We start from the raw sequence: 21,068 nt of genomic DNA, 5'->3' as shown, positions 1-21,068 counted from the left end.
TATGAGGATTTGTCTATAATTGTGACTTCCTGATCAACTCTCCCTTCACCGAATAGTACGGTTTTATTTTGCACTCATACTTGTTTTTCGGTTCACTGAAACTACTGCTTCTTAAAAGCTGGGAAAAGTGAGAACATGACGCTCTCCTACCTGCGTCCATGGATAGAACTTATAATGGAGATCTGCACGCCATAATAAAAGACAATAACTTCATCTCCGTCCGTAAATAGACTTTTATTTGTCATACTAAGAGACAGTACAGACTACTTCAAATATAAAAGTGAAATATCCACTCTTCTCAGAATACATAATGTTTAACAAGAGAAATTAACAACAATATTCTTAAACCTTTAACATTAACAACTAAATGCACTATTATATATACCTGAGAACATCAGAGTTTCTTATGTACTAATTGAGCCACTATAGATCACCGCAGACTACCACTAACACTTCTGTATGATCACCAGTAAAAATGTATACTCAGCTGTTCTTCAGTCAAGTTACTTCTGAAAGACTAATTTGAGTACTCTTCAGCAAGCTACAGGGAATTACGTTTTCTGTATGCCAAAGAAAACTTTTCTCGTACCGCTAAATTCATTAGAATGTTATTTACAATACCACGTAGGGAGAGGTATTGAGTTTTGCATGCAACTATACAATTCGTATTGAATACTCTGTCCTTTCCTGCAGTTATTTATCGAAAGTCTTTTTCTGAAGCTATTTTATAAATCATTTCTTGCACTTATTTCTTGCCGTTATTTATCGGGAGTTATTTCCTGCTATTATTTATCGAAAGTAATTTTCTACCGTTATCTATCGAAATTCATTTCCTCACGTTATTTATCGAAAGTCATTTCCTCACGTTATTTATCGAAAGTCATTTCCTGCCGTTATTTATTGAAAGTAATTTCCTGCCGTTATTTATCGAAAATTATTTCCTGCCGTTATTTATCGAAAGTCATTTCCTGCCGTTATTTATTGAAAGTAATTTTATGCCGTTATTTATCGAAAGTAATTTTCTACCGTTATCTATCGAAAGTCATTTCCTCACGTTATTTATCGAAAGTCATTTCCTGCCGTTATTTATCGAAAGTCATTTCCTGCCGTTATTTATTGAAAGTAATTTCCTGCCGTTATTTATCGAAAATTATTTCCTGCCGTTATTTATCGAAAGTAATTTCCTGCCGTTATTTATCGAAAGTAATTTCCTGCCGTTATTTATCGAAAGTAATTTCCTGCCGTTATTTATCGAAAATTATTTCCTGCCGTTATTTGTTGAAAGTTATTTCCTGTCGTTATTTATTGAAAGTTATTTCCTGCCGTTATTTATCGAAAATTATTTCCTGCCGTTATTTATCGAAAGTCATTTCCTGCCGTTATTTATTGAAAGTAATTTTATGCCGTTATTTATCGAAAGTAATTTTCTACCGTTATCTATCGAAAGTCATTTCCTGTCGTTATTTATTGAAAGTTATTTTCTGCCGTTATTTATCGAAAATTATTTCCTGCCGTTATTTATCGAAAGTCATTTCCTGCCGTTATTTATCGAAAGTCATTTCCTGTCGTTATTTATCGAAAGTAATTTCCTGCCGTTATTTATTGAAAGTAATTTTCTACCGTTATTTATCGAAAATTATTTCCTGTCGTTATTTATTGAAAGTTATTTCCTGCCGTTATTTATTGAAAGTCACTTTCTGCTGTTACTTATTGAAAGTCCTTTCTTGCAATTAATTATCGAAAGTCTTAACAAGAATTTCGGCAACACTTTATACCTCTTTTCATTTAACAATATCAACTGTTACATCAACAATATCAACTCAACAATATCTCTTAACACTGGGACTGGGATAAAACATTGGGACCTTTCTTTTTGGTAAACTAGATAAGTCTTATAGTTGATAAGTTAGCATATTTTCACAGATTATATTTAGAGAGATATGAATATCCAGTTCATTAAAGTACTAAATAATGTAAGGTATTTAGCTCATTACGTAAATTTCAAATATCAATTGTTCTTTACTGCTACGAAACCTAACCAGGCAAGAAAAATGCCAGACGTTACTCAGTATAAAAGTTTCAAGCAGGTTGTAAATATTCTTGACCAATACTATATTGCATACGAGAGTTGACTAGAGGATTGAACGTGTGAAAGCACTTTTAAAACATAGCTACGTTTTTTTTTTGTTTTGTTTTTTTTTTATTCATTTATTCCTGGGACACACTTTGGATGTCGAAGATAAATTATTCGTTTAGTATGAATAGAATGATCTCAACAGTAAATAAGTTGAAGATTAAACAAACTTAACACAATAAGTAACAAATGCCATATAAGAAATATTAAAATATAAAATAGTTTTCGAGTAGTAACAACTCTTAACTATAAAAAGAATAGTTTAAGACGCTGAACAATACATAATAATTGTAAATCATATTTGTACTTTTATAGTAAGTTATTTAAACAAACAGTAATATTCTCTCTATTCATACATCATATGAAACTTAAAACAACTAAAGCAACATATAAAAGTTTTGCATTCAAGTAGTAGTTGTATGTTAACAGGAAACTAGAGAGAGCAGAAGATCAATACATATTAAACAGTTTTTCCATAATATACTATTATTTCGTGGAATTCAGAATATATCTCTACAGATATGTGAATAAATGGTGTTCAAAAATCGAAGGAAAAACAGACATTAGTCTCTTGTTATCACTATAATAATTAAACAATTATAGTAAAAAGGAGAAAAAAAACTAACATTAATGGAATAAAGTAGTTGGTCATTTTTATGAAGAATATTCCATCAATAACTAACACTTTCCGGCTAACTACCTAATAGTTCAATAATTTACGGACTTATATTACATCCTACGGAATGTTTGATTAAATATTTTTTTCTTTTTATTTGGAATGTACCTCTCCAGTCAAATTCCTTCTTGTACCCAATTTGGCCCTGCACTTTTACAAGTAAGAATTTTCTGGACTAAGTAACTGTCAGTATACGATACTCATAGTTTTCCAGTCTTTGATAATTTCTCTTTATACTTTTAAAATATTTTTAACTGAAATGAGAATAAATATCTTTATATTCAAACATTATATGCATTAAAATATAAATAAATAAATAAATAAAACTTCTAACATTTATCGTATGTAAACGGAAAAGTGAAGAGAGCACACATAGTCAATACGTGCTCATAAGACAGTTCTTCCCTCTTGTAGCACCATTACTATTATTCATTTATTTCTGTAGTTTAGACATAGCAAGTTATCCCTTTCATACAGAAACATTACTATTCTGCATCCTTTCGAATCCAATCTGCTACTAGTTTTCCCATTTCTTCTGATGAATGTAAGACAAATGCATGTTCGAAATTTCTATTGCACAAAACAGTTTTAATATTTGGAAATCGTACTTTAAAATTAAAGTAGTTCTTCACAGGGCACCAACCATCCTTGGAGCCATAATATAAAAGAAGCATGTGACCAAATTGTTCGAAAGCTTCTTCATCTATATCCCGCACTTTTCGCATTTCATCCATTCCTAAATGAAATACATTTCGAAACGCAAGCGGGTGAAGGAGTCTAATCGTTGACCCAGCATGACTAAATGGTGTTCCAACAATAGAAAAATACAGTACTATCATTGCTCTCCTTATCATTTCTGGTAAGAACGTAAATAGCCAACAAAAAAATACCATAAAAGGGAGTAAATACGTGGCCATTCTTATGAAAAACTTCCCATTGGGCGTGACTGCCAAATTTTCAAGTGCTGGAAACAATAAGTAACACTTTTGAACTTGCTCCCTGATATCACATTCTTTCAATAATTCAAGAATTATCTTACAGCCTATGGAATGTCCAACAAGATACATCTTTTTCCCCTTTGGAATGTATCGCCGAATAAATTCCTTCTTGTGCTCAATCTGTCCTTCTAAGTTGTACAGAAATGGATTCTCTGGAAAAACAATATTCACAGTTTTAAATACAGAAGAATTAAGTAACTTGGCAATGAGTAGAGTACGATTTACTATGTTGTTAATACAGCAATTAAATTCACATAATGCAACTAAGAAGTTCGTGAACTTACTTTTTTTAATCAGGAGCGTCATTTCAGATTTTGTTTGGGAGGGGCAAGACCCTTGATTTAAGTAAAATTTCTCGTATTTCACTGATTTACCATTATTCTTTTGATAAAATCTATATAAATCTCAAACTCAGGGGAGATTGCTCCTCCTTGCCCCCCCCCCCTAAATGACGCTCCTGTTTCTAATAAAGGGAGTTCACCATTCATTGGCTGGGTTACTCTAGGAATATAAGATAATGCATTTGAAGCGAGCTTCTACCACTCAACATATATGATAATACACTTGATAGGTAGTATACAAACAAACATAAGCAACCATATATGTATGTATGTACAGTATGCGCATGAAGTCCGTACACTCTCAAAACATTAAGTAATGTCTTGTTCGTGCTGGTTGAGTATCGCACATTCTTGTATAGTCAAAAACAATATCAAGAATAGGTTAGAATTATCATTTCTTATACCTCCAACCTATACTTAATATTGTTTCTGGCTGTACGACTTTTCCACGTATTCTTCCGCTGCCTTAATGTCTGAAGCGCCGCCCTTTGTTCAAATACTGCGTCCTTAACGTGCAGTGTCAGAGAAAGTCATGGTAGAAGGGACTACAATTGACGGGCATTTGGTAGCCGCGATGTGGACCATGAGCATCAAACGAACAACAAACTGATTTTTAAAAAGTCACAGATGCGCAGTTTGAGATAGCAGAAGACAGCACCGATGATCTTCCAATGGGCAAGTAAACTTTTCCAATGGACACTATTCACAACGCGCCGAGAAGCGGACGATATTTAACAAGAAGAGAAATGTATGCAGATATAGCAGAATCTAACCAATGATACCTACTGAAATCCACGTACAAACGTGCAGCAGACTTGAAAATTAACCACGTATCGTCATCCGCAAAAAAGTTCGCATGTACTGTAACTTCACATTTTCATTAACAACTCAGTTTTCTTACTACATTATCGCTTCTTTGTGCTTTCCTTAACAAAGCAGTGTAATAATGAATAATTATTTATTTTTTTCGAGAAAAAATAAAGCAAAATAAGAAAATTATAAGCAAAAAATCTTTCTTCTTATGAAACCTTAGTCTGTCAAATAATTACGCGAAGAATATCCCGCGGGAAATTACAGGGAAAGTGACGTCAGTGCACAGGTATTAGGAACACTCAGTAACATGTGAAGCTATTGAACAGAAACATGAACTGAACAATCAACTACGTATTTCTGCGTTGAATATGCAATTCACACTTCATGCACAGTTCCAATATACAAAATCAGTCAATATCTTCAGTTGAAATTACTGATATAGGGAGAAAATGACTATTTAAAACTTCAAGTGTGAACCTGCGTTTGGAGCGATATGTTAGCATTATTACAACGTGTTCTTCCATAAGTTGTCTCGGTGGTCAAGCGTGTTTAGTAGTGCTCTTGAAATTCTGGCATCGGAGGGCGGCAGTTCGAATCTGCCTCCGGGAAGTTTCTTTTTTTCAATATACGGAAACATTTCTCTAAATATAAAGTTCTGTTTTGAAGTGCCTTAAAAAATAAAATCAGATGAACTATCACGTTTGAAAGCCCAGTTATATTTATTCACTCTATCATTTATACACGAAGACGCTAAAATGAGGAACGACATTGTTATAATGGGAACAGATTTGAATACCAACCTTAAATCACACGTCCAAAATGAAAATTATTCATGTTCCTGATACCTATTGTAATATACAGGTGTATATGTAGAGAGAGAGAGAGAGAGAGAGAGATACAAAACAATATATGCTTGTATTTTTAATTACAACGTAGAAAAGATATTGTAATTCATAATCTGGAATTTTATAAAGCGAATTGAACGCTTGAAGCGACTTAATGTTAATAAAGCTTCTTTTTCTTGAAGTTTTTGTAATTAATGTCGCAAATATTCCGATACTTTGTAATATGTGCCAAAGAAATAAATGCATGTTTTTAGCAGGATAGTATCGTCTACCTTTTGCTTCTATTGATGGTATAAAAATAAGGTTGAGTTGATTTTAACATCCCTTTTAAAAGCGAGGCTATATGAGACGTTTACCTACTGATTAGTGTGCAATCCGAACCACATGAACTCACACCGGAAATCGAACCGGCTTTCTTATGTTAAAGGTGTGTACGCTAACCGCTTAGCTACGAAAGAACTCGGTATGAAACTAAAATAGCACACATTACCCCATATTACTTCACCGACAGATTTCTGTTTTATGATCAGTTAAAATATTATTTCTGGACACAGTAGCGAAAAATGTATTTGCTTTTTCAACCACTGTACGAAAAATACAAAGAATAAACACAGTAAAAACGAAACAAAGAAAAGGATTCAAAGTAAAGTGCTTTGCCTCTCTCGAATAACTCACTCAATGTATTACAAGTTCATATCTCGCGCATTTCCAGAAGAACTATTATAACGCGCTGGCTTTATAACTTGGCTGTGTGGTCTAGTGGCTAGTATGTGCGTCTGTGGTGTACAGGGTCCCGGGTTCGATTCCCGGTGGGAGGACTTTTGGAATTTTATATGTTCTCGATGTGTTTGTGTCCCTATCATTCAAGGTTACTGTAAAACGTGTATAACCGAGTAGGAAATATACACAAATTACTGATAAGGGGAAAGGAATCTTTGGTAAGCGAACTTCAGAGCCGCCTTTCGCGACGTAACTTAAGAAGAAAATATATGTAAGATTAGCGAGACGCTTGAAATTACAGTAATGATGATTCACGGTTCGGTTCCCAGTCCGGTTTTCTTTCAATATAAGGATATTTTATTTTTTCTAAATATAAAGTTATATTTTGAACATTTGCACTGGTTATAAAAACAAAATTAGATAAACTGTCAGCTTTCAAACCTCTGTCACTTTTATTCACCATCTGTTTGTATACGAAGATGACACTATGGAAATGCTAGCACTACCAAAGTTCAAATAGATTTCTAAGTTATCAAATTGAAGCCACACGCCCAAAATGAGAATATATGTTTCTGCTTTATATGCATAGTTCAATGATACCAAACACAACCCCCTATCCCTACCCCATTCGGCGGTAGGGGGTAACTTTAAAGTTTTAAAGTGGGACAACCATTTCTTATTGCACATTTGGATTCTCCAGAAAAAAGTGACTGATTTCACCCAGAATTGAAAACAATTCCTTCACGGATGGCACTTTAATCGATACGGGAAAAGGAGGGATACCAAAACGTTATGAAAATGTGGTTTGTCAGACCTGTACTGCGTGGTCATACGGTTAGCATACTGGACTGCGGAGTCAGAGATCCTGATTTCAATTCCTAGTAACCCTAGGGGAACACCAAATGAGTATATAACAAGTAGTGACTATTTTCATGAATATATGCATCATATAAAAATCGCTTAAAGTCTGATACTAAGATGATATTATTATGTTATATATTACTTGAGATTACCATTAGGAAGACCTAGGCGCAGATGGGAGGACAATGTTAAGATGGATCTCGATGAAATAGGAATACAAAGTAAAAACTGGATCCAGTTAGCTAAGGATAGAAGTCAGTGGAGAGCTTTTGTGAACGCGGCATTGAACCTCCGGGTTCCACAGGCAATAGAGTTAGTTAGTTAGATAGCATTACTTGAGATGCAAACTACCGTTGCAATAATTTTAGAAGGAATGTTGCCTAACTGATGATGCCTATGAGAATTGTTAGGTTTCTAAAGTTGTGGAAACTACTCTTCCCACCCTGGGAAAGAAGTAATTATGCAAGTTCCTTTTACCCTCTACAAATAAAGCGCTGTATAGCACATATAGCACTGGAAACATATATTAAATTTTAAACTGGAAAGTAGAACTTTACGTCTTGTTTTGTCTGTGAAACATATGCTTGTTTAACTTTATTGGGAAGTATTAATTTTGCCAAAAATATTGAACGTTGAAAAACAGCAATAGAATTTCCTTATAGGGGCCGAAAAGGAGAGCTGATACTTCTAAAGAAGGCAGTCGTAACAAAAATGGATCGGAGATAAACATAAATCGAAAATGTTATGTTGAAAACATTTTCATTGATTTTGTCTTCTGCCTCAGGCACTGACAAAATCAGACAAATATCGTCTATTACGTTTAAAATTGCCTTAAGGAAAGTTGAACAAAATACCACAGCTCTAATCACTCAGTAAACAGTTGTGAAGTGCTCGCTTGAAGTAAAGCAACATATATCGAAATAAGAAGTTTTTTCTGGCTCTTAGGAAATAAAAACTGCTATTTTACTAGCTCTTGGAGTAACCAACTGCGCATGCCGTTTGATAGCTTCAACTGAGGGGTGCTCATTCAACGTGCAACTCGTGAAAAGGGTAGAAGTCAGAAATGGCTGAGAATAGAAAAGTGTGTGTTCTCGCTTTAGTGGAAGAAGGCTATTGCGCTTCACAAGCCGCTGAAAGGTGCGGAGTTTTACCAAGAACAGCACAGAAGTGGATAAAGCGTTTTCGAGAGACTGGAGAAACTATGTGGCGCCGAGGTAGTTGTAGGTGTCGTGTGACGACACCAGAGCAGGACGCGCAGCTTGTTGCTGCAGCGCGACTTAATCCCAACATGATCGCCAGATAACTTCGGCACGCATCTGCTTTTCCAGGCTCTCGAGATACTGCTGTACGGCGTCTTAGGGAAGCTAATCTTCACGCCCGTCGTGCTGCTGTGAAAGAATTTCTCTCGGAAGAGCATATAAAACGACGGCTTGAATTTGCGGGAGAAAATGTAAATCGTGATTAGAGAAATGATGTCTTCACAGACGAATGCACATTTTCTTCCTCAAATAACGGCCCAGTAGTCGTGTATCGTCCGAGAGGCTCCAGGCATGATCCCAGATACGTTTTCCACAAACGTCACTGTGGACGCATATCTGTATCTGCTTGGGGTTTTATGACATCACAGTGTCTTGGAGTATTCCATAGGGTAGAGGGGCGTCTTACAGGTGAGCAATATTTACATATCCTTCGGGATGTTATGTTGCCATCTGTGCGTTTTCTCTACCCCGATGGAGTAATCCAGTTGCAGCACGACACGTCTCCGGTTCATATGTGTCAATTAGTTCAGAATTGGCTCTTGCAGAAGGCTGATTTAGAGGTCCTAGATTGGCCACAGCGTGGAGCCGATATGAATATAATTGAGACAGTATGGGCAGAGGTCAAAAGGGTGATGAAGGAGAACTGGCCTAATCCGCCTTCATCCACAAAATATCAACTATGAGAAATCGTTGAAAACACCTGGGAGGAAGTCGCCCTTAGTGAACGCTTTCTCCGTAGACTTACCGAGAGCATGCCCAGAAGGCTCCAGGCAGTCATCGATGTAGAAGATCATTGGACCTCCTATTAAACACTTGTATATAAACAGCCCTTTTCAGGGCTACGTATTCCCTTCCTTTTTTTTTTTTTTACCGTTAAACAATGAAAATGGAAAAACATAATAGCAGTGGACAAGACTCGATCGTGCGAACTTGTGTATTGTAATCTGTCACTTATCCCCTGATCCATGCAGTAACACGTGGAAATCTTTCTTGCAAAAGATATTAGTAGTTCATAACAACACACTCTCTTTTATGTAATTCCTATGCCCCTTGCTGCTATCGATGGCGTGAAAACAAAATGCTACATATTACCCCATATCATTTCACCAGTAGATTGCTGTTTTCTGATCAGTTAAAACAGTATTCCTGGATACCTAAGCGAAAAATGTATTTCTTTTTCATGTATTCTACGAAAAACCTAAAGAGCAAACAAAATAAAAACGAAAAAAAACAAGCAAAAAGATTCGATGTAAAGAGCTTTGCCTTTTTCGAACAAACCACTCAATGTATCAGTGTCATTGCAAACAATGTCCCCCTGATGTAATGAATAACAACATGTAGTAAAGATCATGGGATCTTCAGATCAAATCCAGCTTGTCATATGGTTTTGTTTACTTCACCAAAATAGAAGTTTTTTTTTTTTTTTTAATTATCCAGTCATGTGAGAAAAGCAAATTTTGCAGAATTATAACATTTCGTTTTGAGAGGCGTATTAGCAAGGCGCTTAGTTTTATTTCTTGCAATCCAAACCGTGAAGAATAAGCTAATGAATAGCGTTTATGGGTCTTTCGATAAGCACCATCCAGTGTGTTGTCGTCGGAAACGTTACGGTTTTTTTTTTTCTCGTTTGTGCGCATCACATTCTGTTTTCCAATGACTTCTAATGCTAAATTTTAATTCGCTATTACTTCTTTCGTCGTGTTCACTTCCACCTGCAATGTTAGATTTAGGCATATTTGACTATCCTCTAAACTGTATCGAAGTTTTGTCAAGTTTCCAGTGGACGTCAGTTGAGTTGATTTTGAGTTTAACGTCCCGTTCAGCAGCGAAGCTATATGAGACGTGGACCTACTGATTAACGTGGAATCCGAACCACATGAGCTCCCGCCGGGAATCGAACCCAGTGGACGTCAGCTAACCATTATCTTCCAAGTACTAAATGTATTCAAATATTTATTTCAAACGGTTGATTTGATTTCTCGTGATGATCGGACAGACAATCACGATGTCACTTTTATATATTGACCGCCTTATTTGGAACTTGCCCCATTTTCTCCTCAAAAGTGGAGTTTTAAGGACAACGGAAGATGGGCTTACATGTTTTAAAATAAGATGTTTATGTTCATCTGTTCCCCTTATGATATATGTGTTAATGAATGATAACCTGACTGGACCAAATGCTAAATACTGTATATTAAAACGATAATTTCAAGTGCTTCATCCGTTTTACTGTGAAGACAAGACACAACCTCGATGTCATCATTCTTAAATATTGATGTTAATGTTATGTTTAATGTTTAACAATACCTAGAATTGTCCGTGCTATCAACAGTGAAGTAGCGAATTTTGTGTGTGTAATATTTAAATTACATTGAATTTAATGTGTCACGCTAGTAGCAAATTAAGCATGAATGCGAAAACATTGTTCAGTTTCAAGTTCTCAAGAGATTTTCTTTCCTGTCTATTATTTTGTCAATAGTTTACAAATCAGACTTTTGCATGTATATTCTTTAACATTTTTCCCATCTACTTTCCTCAAAGTTTAACGGGAATCGACCCCGATACTACAAGAAACATAAACGCACGCGCTAGTCACTAGACCAGCAGAAAGCACGTAAGTTCTACTAACACTATCATACAAATTTTCCGTGTGTATGACGACGTTTCGTCGTCTCCAGGTCTGTTCCGGTCATATCGGGACACGAGTGTAACTGCTTCCAGATCACGAAATTCTTAACCAGTTTCATCACTGCTTCCCAATATCAGCTGTAGGGTCAGATACTTTTTTTAAAAAACGGAGTTCGATTCTCGGCGGGAGCTCATGCGTTTCGGATTCCACGTTCAGCTGTAAGTCTATCTCTCATATAGCCTCGCTGCTGAATGGGACGCTAAAATCAAGTCAGTTACTACAACTAATAAGAGTCATTCCAGAAAGACCTCTGCAGACAATTTTCTTCATCATAAACTTTCTTTTCGTACCAAAAGGACAAATATATATATATATATATATATATATATATATATATATATATATATATATATATAATAACACGCATTCTGCAAAACCTTCCGAAGTATCCAAACACGTTAGAAAAAAGAAAAAGAAAAGAATAAATGACATAGGAACTTCCACCAAAAATAAGTTCTAGCAAGCAAAGTACTCTATTTTTGGCATTATTGAATTTGATCAGTTGATTTATTTGCTAATGGAATGTTGACGTTACATGTACTCCCTGAAATATACGCAAAAGGAAAGCATACCTTTTCACCAAAAATCCATTGTTAGATACATTAATTTATATAAAAAAAAATCGGAAAACAGGAGCTGGTTGAGTGAGTTACTCCCTGGATTTATCGCTAGTTTAGTCAGTTTGTAACGACAATAATATAACCATGGGACGTCAAATTAGTGTTGCGTTCTTCAAAGTTTAAAGTTCTAAATATATTCAATATAAATGTATATTGAAGAAACTTGCATTTCGGCATATAAGGGCAATATATTTTGCCAACTTCAAATATCCTGCATTTCATTGGAGTTTATTATAAAAAACTGCTTAATTCTATTATAGAATTGTTCATAATATTTGTCATATTACCTTCGACATTTTTAAGTGTAAATGTATTATTTTTTCATTTCTTTGTATAACGAAATGTAATGATATAACCATGGGACGTCAACATTTTGAACTATGATCTTTGTTTTGTTAAGAACCAATGATGAGTATTTTATATCTATTTATTTTTGAGAATCCAACCTTTGAGATAATTCAATTTATTTTTGAGCTGTAGACTTATTCATAGTTTTTATTAAGAGTAAAATCTAGAGCAGCTTTACACTTGTGAAATCTATTTCATTTTGTTCGCTTGACAATAAATATATAAATAATTACTTGCAGAATATCGAATTACCCCTTAAACTGTAACCATATTTTTCTTTTACTGGAGTCCTACCTGATCAGTGAAAAATTGAAATGAAAAAAGAAGTAAGATTAACAAGGAGAAAGCAGATTTTGGTAAATGAACTTCGCTGCCATTTTTTGCAAGGTGATAATGCACTATATCAAGGTGATAGTGCACATTTAAAGTGTTATTACAAACTGGGAGAGTGCAATGGCTTAATATAGCAAAGAAAAAGCGTTTTAAAGTTTTCGACTCGCCGCATATGTCATACGTTGCGCTTATTTATGAAGTGACGGCATGGCAAAATCAGTAGCATTTGTGACTCGTGTGTGAAGGGTCATGGGATCGATTCCCGCTTGAGTCAACGTTTTTTGTTTTTTTGCTTCAATCAATAAAGTAGCCACTTGTAGCTACAAGTAAAATGTTAACTCACCATATGTTTATAATGAATTAAAACAATAGACATATTCAAATCAGTTGTAAAATCTTTCAATGTTCCATGTTAACTACCAACGAAATGTAAATCTGTTTCGTAAATATATTGATATATAGTGGTTTTCAAAGCTAAACCAAGTTTTCTTATCAGCAGTAAAACCGTCATATGGTTGTTAGCGGCCGCGTGCAGTTTGTCAACCAGCTGGATGTTGCCGGTATTACAAAAGCTTAGCCGCTCTCCCTGTCGCCAGGGTAAACAATGAAGTCTCGAAATATTTTTTCTGAGTGTTGCAAACCAATAAGCAGATACATAAAACCAGAATAACCATTTAAAATAGGGATAAAATACGTACACGTCATTCAACAAGTAATTTTCTCTCCTATTAATATAATAATAATAATAATAATAATAATAATAATAATAATAATAATAATAATAATAATAATAATAATAATAATAATAATAATAATAATAATAGTTTTTACGTCCGAGCCGTTTCGGGCAACTGTGCATTTTCGGTAATGCTCGGAAAATAGAATAGATCCTGGACCGCACGTTGGACCGATATTGTATTTTTACCCGTATGAATCGGATTTGCCCGATTGAACCGTATGAATAGGGATGACCTGATAATCCCGTGTGTCATTATTATAAATGATGTGTTGTTTCACTTTATTATCATAACACAAATTGTTCTAATTATCATGTACGAACTCATAACGAGTCTATCGGGTCAAACGGTCCAAACAGGCCAAACGAGTTTATCAGGTCTAAGGATCGAGTAAACCAAACGCAATGGGTATCGGGCGGGTACAGCTTACCCGAAAAGTTCAAGCACTAATTATAGGTTAAAGTCAATACTTAAGAGCTCTAATTGTTTGCATTCACATTTTTTTTTTTTTTTTTTTTTTTTTTTAGTTAACTGACCAACGAACTTGCGGATACATAAATATAAATGCTCAAATCTAAATTATTGCATTATATTATTGCAGTGAGCATCAACGTGATTTACTATTAGGAGTTAGCGTGATGCACTAATGTTAGTCTTTTATAAATAGCATTATTATTATTATTATTATTATTATTATTATTATTGCCTTCATGCAACTTAGAATCAATCTCATAAAGCACTACATCATTATTGAACATTATTTTGAAAATTCTCACATAAATAGGTAAAATAAACAATTGGAACTTAACACTTCAAGAGTTCAAAATATGTCCTCGTTTTCGTTTTCCTTAGTTTCTGAGGATGATTGATCTATCTTGATGAAAACATGATCTTTGTCTCCATCAAAAATATTTTGCAAGACACGATAACTTTGTTCAATGTCCTGGGAAAACATTATTATTATTAATATTATTATTATTATTATTATTATTATTATTATTATTCGACAGACCATCTGTCTATAATGACAATTTAAAACTTTTTTTCTTTAAAAAAAGAAATGATTAAAAACCATTCTATTAAGTACGGTACCTAAATCCTCACATGTATTAATGTATGCAGGTTAATATCTGAGTAATAAAGCTATCATTATTAATTTCCTGTGTATAGTATCCTAATTTGTAGTTTGTCCAGTTTTTATACACGTGAAGAATCAGATTAGAAAGAAACTGATCAATTATATATTGACCTGTATAACTATATCTTAAAGTTAGAAATAATATACTTACAAGCAGAGCAGATAAACAGACAGAATCTTTATTAAGCCTATTACTAATATTACATATTATTATTAGCAATAATAATAATGATGATAACTAAATTCCTGGTGCAACAGCCATTAGAAGGCCTGGACTTATGGCACTCATTTCTGTGGGGTAATGTGTTTAGAAATCTGCACGGACTCGGGCTACTATGATAACCGTAATAGGGTTAGCCATACTGAGAGCTTTATACAGTTCTACCTGAGTTGGTGCGGCAACGCCGAAATTTAGTTACAATGAAGGATTTATGGTAGGGACAAGTAAACCCTTAGATCTTGACCTTCGAGGAAAAAATTGGCTATGTTTTGTCGCGATGTATAACAAGTTATATTATGGTTACCACAGTCGTTGTGTAAAAATGATCTTGACGCTTCGTGTCTACATCTGTTGACAGTGTGAGAATTACAAGGGGGATGGGAAGGAAATCCCGTTTGGTAATACTGAATGTAACTATAACCAAAGGAGATTTCCTCCTTATTCCTCTTGTAATATGCGGCGCAAAAATCTGTTTCCACGTTGGGGGAAGGACGGGTAAGACCGTTCCCATATTTTTTTTTAAAGCGATGTTGAAAATATTTATGAAGTTGAAAAGCAGTACTGTGGAGGATCAGGGTAGCAGAGTTGTCTTCAACATTGGTAGGCGGGCAAATTTGAGGTTTATTCTTGGGGGATATCAATTTCATCTCATTTTCCTTTGTGGCAATCGGACACAAGTCATCACATTTCTCCCCAAAAACACATTTCAAATCGGATTATCGGGGGGAACAGTCCCTAGTTCCAAGATTGGAGGGGATATGTCCCCCTCATCCTTCCGTGCCATTTGCGCTTGTGCTTGTAATACACACACACTGTCAACAGATGTAGACATGAAGCGTCAAGAACATTTTTTACACAACGACTGTGGTCACCATAATATAACTCGTGATATCAATATATCGTCCCTCTCGAGACAAAATGGCGTATCTCATTTTCTTAATTTTTCCAGAAGACAAGTTTAAACTTTTTATTATTATTTATTCTTTCGTCTTCTTTTAAAATTTAGTTTGATATCCTTCGTGTCAAGTATGTAACTTACGAAATCAAATTAAATTTTGACAGAACATGATAAAATAAACTTATGATAACATCTTTAAACTTGTCTCCTGGAAAAGTTGTAAAAATGAGATACGCCCCTTTGTCTCGACAGGGACGATATTTACGAAATAGAACATTGAAAAATTTTACAACTGATTTGAATATTTTTATTGTTTTAATTCATTATAAACATATGGTGAATTAACATTTTACTTTTAGCTACAAATTACTATTTTATTGGTTGAAGCAAAAAACAAAAAGAAAGTTGAGTCCAATGGGAATCGATTCCGGAACCCTTCGCGCGTGAGTCAAAGATACTACTGATTCTGCCATGCCGTCACTTGATGAATTTGCGCAACGTACGGCATATGCGGCCAGTCTAAATCTTTAAGACGCTTTTTCTCTTCTATATTAGGCCATTGAGCTCTCCCAGTTTGTAATATGAACACTTAAAATGTGCACTGTCACCTTGCAAAAAATGGCCAAGAAGTTCATTTACCAAAGTCTGCTTTCTCCTTATAAGATGCGAACGCTAGTCTCGGGAATGGGAATTCTGCACGGATTCAATGAAATACGGAATAAGATACACAAGTCATCTACTGTATTATATGGCAATAATCGTAAGGTTCATGCTGTGAAAGGATGTTGTTTTTTTCTTCTTTTTCTTTTTATTAAGTTTTGCGATATTTCTATAGTGTCTTGTGTGAACTGCAAAGAGAGAGATCATGCATTTACCCATTTGGTTAGAGATTGAACCTTTAAAATCTTTACAACATTTAATTAAATCACGAGGTGGTAGAAAGGAACGTGTATCGATTTCATTTTATAGTAAGGGGCAAAAGATACTATCCCGTGGAAAAACATGCATTTTTTTTATGTGACAGGTAATACGCGCTTTTGGCGTGGGACACCTGGGGTCATTCCCGATCTGAGCTCATGTGGTTCGGAATCCACGTTTCATATAGCCTCGCTGTTGAAAGGGACACCACCAATAGCAGCAAGGGGCAGACGATACTATGCCGAAAAACATGCATTTATTTCTTTCACACACATTACGAAGCATTGGACGATTTGCAACATTAATTACAAAAGCTTGAAGAGAAAGAATCTTTATGGACAATAAGTTTCTTACATACAAATTCAATTATATAGGGCCTACAACTTATCTTTCTTATTTAATTTATGGAGCGCGATGGTTCACTGGAAGAGCGCTTACCTTTGGTGCGTGCGGTCTCTGGTTTTATTCCGTCCAAACAAGCTTGAGGTGGACAGCATCATGTCCGTGAGTTTTCTCAAAGCATTTCCGTTTCTTCCCACTTTCTCATTCCACCAATTCTTATATCTTTATTCTTTCTTTAATCATCATCTCCCTCAGCCTAAGGTGGAAGGGTTCTAGAACACTGGTCCGTATACCAAGTGAGTCGTGATAAAGAAAGCAATGAACCTGGTTACTAACCTGCCTTCACTCGCTATCGCTCGCTCGGCATTACTATATAAACTGTGGATTGAGATTTGATTTAAAAAAGAACCAAACGGTTTATTAACCCAAATTCACCTCTATGTGTGGACCAGCATTCTAGAACCTTCCCGCCTAAAGGGTGTAATAGTGAGATGTTAAACTTAAATATTTCATTTCATTTTCTTATTTAATTTAGCTCTTCCACATAATATTTTATCTAATATAATAATAAAATATTATCAAATACTCGCAAAGCTGGGAGCGAGCTCGGAATCTACCGTAATGTGCGGTAATCTTATTAAATATGTTTCACTATCAGATCAGTTGTTGAATGTTTTATAATGCTATACTAAATTCCATGAACATTGAAGCGAAATAAGTAAAATGATAAGATTGACAATTTATACTGCAGAGTATTGCAAAGCTGGCGGTGTAAATATTTACTCCATTACGCAAAATCTGTTTCAAATACAAACATTATTAAACACTACATTTTCATAAACTTGTTCTTATTGCAACTATATCAATTTCCTAATTAAATTCAATTTATAGATAATTTTGTCTTACATATCAGCTGATATTCATGCTATAAACTATACAATAAGTTAACATTCGATGTAAATAAATAAGAAATGTAAGATGTTACAGATTCTGGAATTGCAATCTAATTCAATTTTTAGCACTATACATTTTCTATATGATTGTTCAAATAGCTTTATAAAAAAATCCAGATTATGATTTACACTAACTATTTTAATTACAAATACAAGCATATATACAGTATTTTATCTCTCTCTCGCACTCTCACTCGCTCTCTACATATACACCTCTGTGTTTGCAATAGATATCAAGAACATGAATAATTTTCATTTTAGACGTATGGTTTAAGGTTGCTATTCAGATCTCAAATCTGTTCTCATTATAACGGATGTGGTATTAGCATTAATAAGGATCGTTAACGTTCCTCATTTCAGTGTCCTCGTATATAGTCTAAATGATGAACATAGTGAATAAATGTGACTGAGCTTTGAAAAGTGATTGTTCATCTGGTCTTGTGTTTTCAAGCACTTCAAAGTAGATATTTATATTTTTTAAAAAAATTTCACTACATTGAAGATAAAAAAAAAGAGCTCTCTGCACTCAGGCTCGAACTGCCACCCTTCGATTCTAGAATTTCAACAGCATTGCTAACCCCGCTTGGTCACGGAGGCATGTTACGCAATAACGCGTTGTGATATTAGAAATAGAATCGCTCCAAGCGCAGGTTTATACTTGGAGTTTTCAATAGGCATTTTCTGTCTTTTTCAATAATTTCAACTGAAGATACTGATTGATTTCCCATATTGGAACTTCGCGTGAAGTGTGATTTGTATGTTCATCTTAAAAATACATTATTTTCTGTTCCTTCAATTTTACGTATTTATGAGTGCTCCTAATACCTGTGCACTTTGTGGAGTCAATTTCCCTGCAATTCCCTCGGGATATTCTTCGCGTAATTATCCGACAGACTAAAGTTTCATAACAATCAAAGTTTTTTGCTTATAATTTGCTTATTTTGCTTTATTTTTCTCAAAAATCATAAATAATTATTCATTACTACACTGCTTTGTTAAGGAAAGCACAAGAAGCGATAATATATTAAGAAAACTGACTTATTAATGAAAATGTGGAATTTACAGTACATGCGAACTTTTTTTTTTTTTTTTTTTTTTTTGCGCATGACGATACAAACACATGAAATTGGGCAGCCAAACACTTCCCTTAGTTTGTTCGATACCATCTTAGCAAAGTCTTTTCCAATCATTGGATTGGAAAAACAGTGCAAATTGTCCAGCGCTGCTTGCCTGGTCCTGAAAAAGCCCTGATCTTACGACACCGGATAACACACTAGGATTTCGTCAAAGGTATGGTGACGTCGTTATTTAAGAAACGGTGAACATACAAAAAATGCCGTATGTGCAGCCTTTGAGGAAGTAACCGAAGGAATGTTGGATAACATGAACAACCAAAGTTGCAGGGGAATTCAGGTACGTGCAGACCACGCAAGGACGCATTCGAACATTTTGGATTCACAAGAGATACATTCCGCATTTTCTGGTATTTTGCATATGCATGTAGCTGTAATTGTGTACAACGTTTATACTAAGGTATCTAGAGGTATACGAACTTTGTGCGCACTCTGTATATACACGAATTACGAGAAAATAGAGGGAAAATAGTTTAAAAAAAAAAAAACTAAGGCGCTACACGCTTCATCAGATAGGAAGAAAAATTAATTTACTGGAACGCAGCTTTAAAGCGTCCAGTGGGAAACATCATCTTTGATGCAGTCACGGAATAATGTAACCAAGCTGAAGATACAGTTAATTTACTGGCAGAAGACGAAACTAACGAAACAGGTAGGTCGGTTCGTAGGTCAGAGAATGAATAATTATAATTAAATGAAAAATATAAATTAATGTAGAAATGAACAAAAAATTAAAGAAATGAAAAAAGATAATAATCAAAATTTTACATTATTATTAGCATTTAACGGGAAGAAATGAGACATATACCAATTGATAAAGGTCATTTAGCTAAACAAAATGACATAGGTGAGTATAAATGTTCACGCGCAGTTGTCGATATTTTTTTTAAAAAAACCCAAAAACTGATGCTGTACAATAACCAAGCTAGGTGAAAGTACTAAGATGAAAGTGCTACTGAAGTATAGATTAATTGAGCTTTTCTTTATGACACTAGCAAGGTAACTGCACATAGTATGCTTAACTAGATAGCCCAAAATTACGATTAACTCAAACTATTTTATATTTAACTATAATTAGAGGTCTGTGCGGATGCGGATCTAGTTTTAGTTCGTATGCGGACGGCTGATAAACATGCGGACATTTGTGAAAAGACAAGAATTTTAGTAATCATTCTTCTAAAGGCTATTAATTATTTGCATTTTGTAATAAAGTATTGATTATTCTTTCGGAACAAATAACCGATAGAAAAAATTAGTTTTTTTTTTCTGCGTTTAACAGAAATAATAAATATGAGTGCTAATCTGATTTTATGAAGGTTTGAGTGGGATGGCTTATTCTTCTTTCCGAATTTTATTTATTTATTTATTTATTTTTTACGGCACCTCTGTTATACTTTTGCTTTCTGAGCAAAGACACTTGTTTTATGAGTTAGGAAAAACAAAGAAAATTGAGTTCGTCTACAATTGAAATGGAATTATATCATCCAGTTTAACGCCCCACGATTGATCCCTTAAAGCTAAGGAAGACGAATGATTAAAGTAAGTGAACGATGATAGAAGAATTGGTGGAATGAGAATGTAGAAAGAAAGGGAATACCCCAAGGAAACCCACGGACACGATGTTGTCCACCACTTGGCCCGGAATCGAACAAGGGATCCCACGTACACCTCTAAAATTAAATGACATATATGGCATTACCCATTTACAATTTTCTTAGTCAGAAATTTAAACTTGCCGGCTTCTTATGTAAGTATATTTTCCTTTTTTTCTGTTTGTATGAATTTTATTATGTTTCATTTAGGATAATTGACACACAATAAGAAGAAAAAATATTGAATATTTACATTGAATTTTATTGATATTATATCAGAGGATTCATGAAATTATAAAGGAGGTATTTACAATTGTTATAGTAGGAACTATTTTGAAATCGTGTTCGTCATAGAATAAGTTCGATATTTGTTATTTCATTATCTGCGGATCCAGATCGAGATGCTGATCGAGATCCTGCAAATGTGATTTTCTATATTGGCGCAGACCCATAACTATATTATAAAAAAAAAAAAAAAAAAACATAAGATATATATATCA

General features: G+C 34.5%; 1 protein-coding gene across 1 annotated transcript in view; it reads right to left on the bottom strand.

Moving 5' to 3' along the window:
• Positions 1 to 209: 209 nt before the first annotated feature.
• The window catches only part of LOC145687243 (uncharacterized), a 74,881-nt gene continuing 54,022 nt past the window's right edge, over positions 210 to 21,068 (bottom strand). Inside the window, exon 7 of the mRNA XM_081760717.1 lies at positions 210 to 3,960. Within this exon, the coding sequence (XP_081616843.1) occupies positions 3,296 to 3,960 (665 nt within the window). The 3' untranslated portion in view covers positions 210 to 3,295. The remainder of the gene's footprint in view (positions 3,961 to 21,068) is intronic.

Source organism: Thermobia domestica, chromosome 6 (genome assembly GCF_964235325.1).
Source record: "Thermobia domestica chromosome 6, izTheDome1.hap1.1, whole genome shotgun sequence".
Taxonomy (NCBI): Eukaryota; Metazoa; Arthropoda; class Insecta; order Zygentoma; family Lepismatidae; genus Thermobia; species Thermobia domestica.
This window is presented reverse-complemented; position numbering and strand designations above follow the sequence as displayed.